The following is a 9114-nucleotide window of genomic DNA, read 5'->3' as shown; positions in this document are numbered from 1 at the left end:
GTTGTGTACAACGATACCTTTCATGGCAACAAATAACTGTTAACTGATTTATTTCCTTACGAACTATATTTTAAACGAAGTTGTCCAACGCTTTGTTTTGCGTGGAGTGTCATGGATCCGTGTCCAAAATATGAAAGTATATTCGGAAAAATATAACACTGTGGTCCGCATTAATAGTCTGATTTGACAATCAAAACAATTCATGTTTTTCCTATACCCACATTTTTTGGCGCAAACAATGGTGTCCATGCCAATAGAGGCTCTGTCGTAACAACTTGTGTTTACATATATTTAGGCCTTTTGCATCACTAACGATGGCACAAACTTGTCAAAACGTTTCAAAAGAAGCTTGGCCTTGGGCGGGGCAGGGGTGGGAACCACTTCATAAACAACCCATTGTTTTTTTTTTCGACACTCGAATAGGCCGCATTGACTATTCTCAGTTCTAGAACAGTATAATTTGACACCATTTTGGTTTTTACACATTGGTCGTTTTGTAACTTATCCGAATAGCATGGTCCGAGCATATATCAATTTCCCGTAACCCGGCCCGCGGGCCGTATGTTGCCCGCCCCTGGTGTAGTGTTCCAAAACACGAACTGTATTTACCTGGTTGGCAGCGTAAAACCCAGGAAGGCGGCGCATTCCCGCCACCAATGCCTGCGCCACTCATTGCAACATAACCGTTGTGCTTTTCACCACGGGCACTATCAAATTTAAACCTAATCCAAGAGGGCACATGTTTAGGAATACTTTTTATTTGCTCAAGCATTACAAATGTACAACGAAAAAACCTTGATTCAATCGACGCCGATGGAACTTCAAAAAACAACAATATACAGTGACATCACAATTCGTATTGGCAACGTCACAAAACGCGTCACTCAACTACAAAATGGCAATCGAATTTTGCAAGACAATGGATACATTTTGACGTAACAATAGAGCAGCTTGATCTACACAAATATGATTTTTATGGATAGATATAGGAAAATTTGATCTTAGCTACAGCTTTATGACCATAGCAGCAGTATATGGTTGGATAATAGGCAAGTTTTTGAAGCAGCAAAAATGTTTTGAAAAGCAGCAGATTTTATAGGGTTGGTGTTTCATCTTGGGTGTTGTGACGTAATAAAGGGCGATAGTGACGCTACATTTGGTGACAAACTACAGTCTCAGCACAGCAAATGATACCTTCATATCACAATACTGGGTCATTTATGTACAGTAATTTACAGAAAAAAACAGTAGGCGAGGTAGAAAAATAAGATTTTTACCAGTTTAAAAACAGTAAAAAAATAATAAAAAGGAACAAGACTCACAACAAGTTGATTTCAACGGTTGGAAACTTATGGTTTTAAATGAAACGAACTTTGTAGTGCAAAAAAACAGGAACAAAAAATAGTTTATTAGATTTACTAGTACGTAGTGTTTAACAAGCCGTGTTTCTCAAACTTGCTCAAAAACAACACAAAAAAGATTTTCAGATTCGGAGTTGGCCCATAGCGATAAAATTTTGTCTCGGGATTCAACCAGAAGGATTTAGATTGGTGAAGGGTTGACAAGCATCAAATATGATCTAGCAGCCGCTGTCATTGATTGTTGATCGTTTGTTCGCCCACATGCAATTGTTTCCCAAGCTGAATTTAACTGTAAAATCGAACATCCCATTAAATAACAGAAAAATAAAAAGTAAAAACATGTATTTTAACGTCTGAACGATGTATTCTTTATACACCACTACCTTGGCAGTAATGTTTATGATTAAACTACTTTTCAAGTCCGTGTATAGTGTTCCTAAACCGTTATATTGCTAAAAGTCACTTAAGTCGGCCAAACACTAATATTAGCACCACTCGGAATTGAGACCCAAAAAAACTGGTGCAAATTACTGGTGTTAACTCAAAATTTAAACAAATACAAGTTGCATAAAATCTGTCTATTGCTGTGCATGACGTCATTTACAAGATTATGACATAATAAGTTATTTTATTTCATTTCTTACCTGTACGTTTTCTTTGGTCTTTCGCCTTTTTCCCATTACGGTCGGTTTCATAAGCGACTGAAACGACGACGTCGATGACGTAAGCGATGATGACGTCATGGTGAGATCAGAGTCGTCGTCGGCGAAGAACCGACTGAAGTCGTCATCCAGAAGGTCTACGTCATACGGTGTGTGATCGTATTCATCGAGAAGTGCTTCGACACTCGATGGCGCTTGTGAACCGGAAGTGCTGTAAGAGTGTTTGGGTTCTTCCGGTGTCGGGAAGGACTCCATTTCCGGTTCATGCTTAGTGGGGAATAGAATAGTGGGTCCAAATGTCGGAGGAGGGGGATTCTGCACGTCCTAAAGAGAAATGGTTGCTTTAAATGTCGTATGGTCAAATATAAAATAGAATTTGATCAAAAGGATATTTTGTTTTTATGAAGATGTAAAATTCCGCTTTGCACTACTATTTTGACCTTTACATCAATATCTATCTTCTAAAGGTTAAACACTGCTTTACGTTGAGAAAAAAATATGTTTTGAACGTCATAACTTATACTGATGACATCACTCACCACTTCGGTCTTTACGATCCCGTTCTTGCTCGAAACTTGACAGTTGATGTTAGGAAGACGCGTCTTCATCCAATCGTCGCCTAGCAACAGCGCTTTGCGGACGCGATCGGGCTACAAATGTGACGTCACAATTTAGATTTGGGTTTATGACGACACAAACATTTTGCCAAAAAAATTTTCTTTAATTTTTTATTTAATATGGATTTGAACAAATTATAATAAATTTCGACGTCATAGTTGGTGACGTAACCCACCTTGACGTCAATCGTACGAGCTCTCTTCGGTTTTGGTTCCAGGTGGATTTTTTCTTCTCGGTTGATCATTTCAAACAGGTCGTCCAGAGAATTAGGGGTGTCCGGCTGCAAGAGAAACAAAATTGGTAACAAAAATTAACAAAAAAATAAAACATACATTTGCTTCAGTTTAGTGTCTTAATACTTCACTTTGTTGTATTTTATTAACTTTAATTCATTTTTTATTGACGTTTTATCCTGTGGTGTTATAGAACTAATGATGCCAGTTAGGCAAAATATATATTGAAATATATTCCAAGATGGACATCGAATGATTCCGTTACTCGGAAAACATTTTTCTGTTCTGAAAGTTAAAACCCTTTTATTTTAGCGTTTTCAAACCATACCATGGAGTATTTTCAACAAAATGTCACAATCCTTACCATTTTAATTGGGCCGTGTTTCATAACTTGCGCAGCCATGGCGTTTTTGAATGGCGTTGGAGTTCGAGGAACTGATTCAGCGATGGAACGGCATAACATTGGAGTCGAACCTCTGAAAAAATACACATTATTAAAAATTTTTGTCCCTTAAAATTGAAAACCAGCATGTATTAAACGTTTTCCTGAGATAGTTTAATTCATCAACTATAACAAAACGAGTTTAACACTAAATTTGTGCTTACTCTTCATTTTCCTTGTTTCGGGTGTTCCCCTTCAGTTTGCTGGGAGTGCAAATGGTTTGACCTTTGACAGGGGTAGAGGTCAAGGAGGGATGGTCGATTCCGGGCATTGGTCCGTTCATAAACTGTTAAGGAAACGATCATTAATAAAAAAACGTTATTAAAAGCGTATTACTAAATCAAACCGGTCTCCTGAGCATTTTTATGTGGCAAAAGATTATTTAAAAACTATAGCCTGCGGTGGGATTCGAACCCACGACAGGCGCCTAAATATTAAGTAGTAAACATTTCTTTTTTTGCGTTTAATTTTATTTATAGATATGGTGTAAAATATGCAAATAAGTTAAAAATTAAATATTCTAACCTGAGAAGGAGAAAACGGGAGGGACTTGATTGGGGTCGATTTATGAGGGGACCTGGAAGCCAAAAGCGACGCTGACGTAATAAACGGCTTGACGTCATCGAGGCGAAGATTCTCCAATGCAGGTGGGTGGCTGACTGCGACGGGGCGGAGGTTACCAGCGGTCACGGGTGCGGGGTTACTCGGGGTCATTGAGGGTTGATTCAGGTGCTAAAAAAGATAAGATGATTTAATTAAAAAAAGGAAAAAAAAACACTTTAGCCTAATAAGATTTAGTGAGAATTTCGGCAATTTTGGTGAAAAAAATTAATGCAAAGTGAGAATATGGTGTTGCATTCAAAAAGAGTCATTTTGAAATCATAAAATGTAAAGCATTTACCATGTTAAGTTGTGTTGAAACTGGTGGTAACTGCGATGCACAAGTGCCAATTGTTCCACAGTTTGTCGAACCAATTATCTCATCTGCAAGTAAAATTTATTTCAAAGTTTTTGTTCACGTTACAGACGTTTTCATCAATGCGTTAGTTCACATACGAGTGACGTACCGATTAGCGCATCAGTGATGTCATCATTAGTGAGAGGTGGTTTTTCTTCTGTCATGAGCAGTTTTCTTGACGCCGTGCATTTGTTAGCCGGGTTGGTATGGACGCTTATCTGGTTGCTATGGGTAACGCCCGGTCTAGGGTTCGACTGTTTCCTGGGGTGGCGTTTTCTGTTGGACATAAAAGTTTACAATTAAGTAACGAAAATAATAGTCGTGCAATGATGAGCATGGGCCAATAACTTGACGTTCCGTGAATTTTTTATATCACATGAAATTTTGTGAATAATTTTCGTGAAAAAATATTTTTGTGTTTTTTTCGTGAAAAAATATTCCACAAGAAACTTTGTGAAATCATTATGCTGAACAAACGTGAGCTCGTGTGCCGATGACTAAATTATCTTTCATGCTCACAACAGTCCGTGAAAACATCACATGACGTTTTATGTGGCAGTATCACAGATCTTAAATATGTATTAAATAGAAAAAAATTGCATTGAACAAAAACCGGATGACATCAAAACTTTTTTGAGCATTAAAGAAATCACGTGAGTTTTCATGAATCAGTCACATGATAGTTCGTGATTAGCTCACCGTTTGAGAATAGTTGGTGGTGAAAGAAACTTGGATGCTGCCGGAGATGTGATTGGAATTAATGTGTTTGAATTTGTGGAGCGAGCAAGTGTTGCCAGGTTACGACCAGTCAATCGAATATCTGCTCAAAATTAAAACCAGAGAGTTAAGAATCATTTTAAGGTTACAGGTAGATACATTTGAAATAACCACAATTAAATCGCAAAAAATACTTTGGAAATCTTAGTTAAGTAAAAGTATTATAAGCCACATTGTTATTTAGGAACCACGTATACTGGGTTTAAAACCGCTTGGTACTGTTAGTCCGCTTGGTGCTATTTAAACCAACTTAGTTTATTTCTTTTGAAATTTACAGCAGTCTTTTTTTTAATTCGCACCTGTTCTTCCAGTTTTCATGTTGGTGAATTTAATTGGAGTTACCACGTTGTTGCTCTCTTGCGCCAAATCCTTCGCTTGGGACCATGAAGATGCATCCTAAAGAAAACACCGAAAATAAGAGCGCGTTTTTTCAAAAATTGAACGTTTATATAAGTGCCTTGTGTTTAACAATTACCTTGATATCAGGTAGACGAATTATGTTCATTCCCTTAAAAGGCGAAAGGGATTGAGCTCCAGAAATATCGACAAGTTGATAGTCCTCGCCTTCGCTACGAATCTACAAAATTTTTAAAATACTCAGTAAATATGACATTTTACTTTTTCAAAGAAATACGTTCGTATATGATACTTCGCCTAATACGGACAAAACTTAAGGTACAAATGATTTGTAATGTGGTAAGACTTCAACTAATCGACATCAGTTAATCCGGATCTTCTCCTAATCTGGACATTTTTTGGTCCAAACCGGGTCCCTATTAATCGTGGTTTATTGTAAATGCTTTTAGGGTACAATGGTTTTCAGAAAAATGTTACTTTAAATCATTTTTTTAAATTCTTGACTTTCAACCTCTAGTATAGAAGTTTCAAGATCCTGTTAATATTGATTATATTCGGCACTTCCCGCTCTCTATTGTCCCTAGTGGCAGGTTTAAAAGCAATTTTAATTTTGGGCAGAATTTTTGTAAGCTTACCTGCGAATAATCGTGGTCTTTGGACAGCATGAACGAAGCGTTCTGATTGGTCAAATCCATGCTCGGTGGAGCGTAAATGCGAAAATGGTCGACCACATTTGAATATTGAGCCTATGACATAATATGCAAATTAGCATTGTATGGTAATTTTTTAAAATCCCGCGAAAATGGTCGTTTTTTACCTGGGGGTCCCACTGGGGTAAAACAGGGTGACGGGACAAAGACCCCAGTCGCTCCATGACGTATTGGGGTATAGGGCCGGATAAGTAACCTTCGTTCTCAACTTTTCGCTTCATAGTCGAGTTCCAGTGGTTTTTGATAGCATTGTCGGTTCTGTCCGAATAAAACAAAATTGAATTATATTTTATATCTATCCGAACTGTTTTTACAAGTTTTTTTAAGTTAGAGCAAAAAAATCAGAGCCAGTGTATTTGTGTAGAACATAACGACGTTTCGACAATATACTGGCTCTGATTTTTTTGCTCGAATTATTCAAAACCGTGAATAGTGTACCTAATTTTTTAAGTTAGTTTATGCATTTATTTCGTAAAAAAATCAAATAAAAAAAAGTCTTACCTTCCAGGAAGAAGTTTTGCAATTTCGGCCCATCGGTTTCCCAGTCTTTTGTGAGCTTCAAATATCACCCGGTCCTCGTCTTCGCTCCAAGCACATTTCTTGATGTCCGGGTTAAGATGATTGTGCCATCTACAAAAGATAAATGGACTTGTTTATAACCTTTACTCCCACATGAGCAACACAGACTTGGCAGTATGCCTGCTTAAAGTGGTTTGGGTTTAGGTTTTTTTCAACAAATGGTCTTGATTCGGGCATGACTTCATATTCTGTCCATAATTAACAAAAAAATACCCAGCTTTGTAGCTATATGCTGGACTTAACATAAGGCCCAACAGTCGTAAAAGTCGTTTTTAAGCCACTGTCTATTATGTTCGATTGTGTATGTCTTATTTTAATATAATATATATAGCCGTACTTTTGTAGGCTGTCATGTACAGGCCTGCCAATCAAACTTTCGGCCTAAACGGGCTTCTCAAAAACGATTCGGGTACACTGGGTCATTGGTACTAAGTACGATTAACGAACCATCTTAACTACAAATAACGTTTAAGCGGGTTATGTGTAAGCTTCATACTGAAATTAATATCAACAAAATTCCGTAGATATAAGCGTCTCACCGTTCCCGGCATTGCTTCCCGATTCTTCCCTTGAGGTGCTTGGATATAAGGGACCACTTTTTCGGCCCGTACTTCTTCACCAGTTCGACTACGAGGTCGTCTTCTTCTTTCGTCCACGGACCCTTGATTAGATCAGGACTTAGCACTTTTTGCCACCGCTGAAGACATTGGATGTCGGAACGGTCCTGTTACAACAAAATATTAATTAGGTGTAAACAATGTTAATTAATATCATGTGTCATAGGTTTCCACCTGTTATTGCTTCATGGGACTAAAGTTATATTTTGTAGAACGTGCCGCTTATGGTTACAGAGAGATCTAAGCGGGCAAGAACATAGCCCTAAACCCGGCCCGAACCTTAACTTAGGCCCGATTAAGTTGTATTTACCATCACGAAATTGCGACACAAATGTCGAGTGTGATTTCTGGCCGGAATTAAGCCTGTTTCATTTAAACTTAACTCTGGCTCGACCTGCAACTCAATGCACTGTGCATCTATTTTTTAAACCAAAGAGGTGGGTATTTTACATATCAAGTTGAGAAGCAAAAAGTGAGAATTGTAGTTTTATCGAGTATTTTATTTAAGTACCTCAAAAAACTTAATTAACATTTATCTTGGGTAAAGTACCTCAAAGAACGACGCAATCTTCTGGAAATCTTCTATCCCGTGTTGATCGACCAATCCCTTCAGCTTTTCATCTTCCTCTGGACTCCAACGTGATTTTGTAATTCTCTTTGATTGACCACTTCCAATAATTCCTAAAATACACAATAGAAATCTTAAATTTGCGTTAAATTTTTTTGACATATTATATGATTTCTATATGATTGAAATTTAAACAGACATATTCAATTTGATTTCTACTGAACTAACCCTGAGTGCTTGTGAAAATATGCGGAGTCTTGACGTCATAATCATGGTCACAGTTGGATGAGCACGAGTCTTCCGACGAGGCCGGGTTTGACGTCACAGAATCCATGCGATACAATTGCGTTCGGCCAATCACGTCATGTTGCTGGTGACGTAATGAGTCCATGACGTCACGATTCAGTTCATATTGCGACGGACGGACGACAGTTAACATTTGGAAAGAATTTCTAAATTTTTTTTACAAGAAATCCGTTTAAGATTTCTATGAAACATAAATAAGATTAGAATTGTAAATTTTTATTTTTGTTTTTTAAATTCAAAAATATACTACGCTTGAAAAATGACGCAATTTATTGAGTCTCAGTGGCCAATACGACGCAAATATAAAATAAATAAAACAACATTTGTAGCTCAGGCATTAATTGGCCCGTACGACTTCCATTGTGGTGATATTAATTACCACGGAAAAAGTAATACGAGAAGATTGTATTGTTATGAAACAAGTCCTGAACTGTCAGCTGCCAACAATACCGACGATCTATTATGGTTCGTGGGACAAGTCTACGCAGGTCTGGTGTGGAAAAATAGTAAACAACTCAAATTACCAAGGAGACTTAGGTAATAAAAACACTTAAGGATTTCTATGATGTACCACCAGACAACTATAATGAAAGTTTTTCCATGTGTTAAAAACACTCAAACAAAATGCGAAACAAATATGATCATTAAAAGTTTCCATAAAACAGTTGATCTTGATCACAAACTTTTAGACAGATAATCAAATAATCTTTCTTTAACAAATTTATTTTTACCCAACTGTTTAAAAGATTTTCAAACTATAGCTGAAAATAGTTTTTCGGTCACTGCTACTACTTTCTTTGTCACCTCTGTCCACTCAAGATCGATGCTTGTAAAAAAATCGGCGGGATACCAGGCCTCAAATTGCCGCAGAAACGATAATTCGCTTCAATTGTCTACCACACTACAAAGAAAAACCTTGTTCGTAA

At 37.3% G+C, this 9114-nt stretch overlaps 1 protein-coding gene across 1 annotated transcript; it reads right to left on the bottom strand.

The window, feature by feature from the left end:
* Window positions 1–742: 742 nt before the first annotated feature.
* LOC145229433 (transcriptional activator Myb-like) lies at window positions 743–8365 on the bottom strand. The gene is made up of 18 exons (XM_080094772.1): window positions 8111–8365; window positions 7865–7995; window positions 7237–7421; window positions 6620–6748; window positions 6226–6376; window positions 6044–6154; window positions 5527–5628; window positions 5351–5447; window positions 4974–5094; window positions 4384–4550; window positions 4218–4300; window positions 3842–4048; window positions 3481–3602; window positions 3239–3350; window positions 2817–2921; window positions 2563–2673; window positions 2006–2347; window positions 743–1650 (listed from the first exon to the last, which is right to left on the bottom strand). The coding sequence occupies exons 1-18, from the start codon at window positions 8319–8321 to the stop codon at window positions 1543–1545; spliced, it is 2595 nt and encodes an 864-aa protein (XP_079950898.1). The 5' UTR covers window positions 8322–8365; the 3' UTR covers window positions 743–1542.
* Between the last annotated feature and the right edge of the window lie 749 nt (window positions 8366–9114).

Source organism: Phallusia mammillata, chromosome 5, assembly GCF_965637545.1.
Source record: "Phallusia mammillata chromosome 5, kaPhaMamm4.hap1.1, whole genome shotgun sequence".
Classification (NCBI taxonomy): Eukaryota; Metazoa; Chordata; class Ascidiacea; order Phlebobranchia; family Ascidiidae; genus Phallusia; species Phallusia mammillata.
This window is presented reverse-complemented; position numbering and strand designations above follow the sequence as displayed.

Bases quoted from the DNA above. Each gene is read 5' to 3' on its own strand.
- LOC145229433 (XM_080094772.1), bottom strand. From the start codon at position 8,321: ATGTTAACTGTCGTCCGTCCGTCGCAATATGAACTGAATCGTGACGTC. The intron at 7,422-7,864 runs GTACTTTACCCA...TTGTTGTAACAG, and splicing joins AGATTGCGTCGTTCTTTGAG to GACCGTTCCGACATCCAATG. The intron at 5,629-6,043 runs GTAAGCTTACAA...AAAATTTTGTAG, and splicing joins AAGACCACGATTATTCGCAG to ATTCGTAGCGAAGGCGAGGA.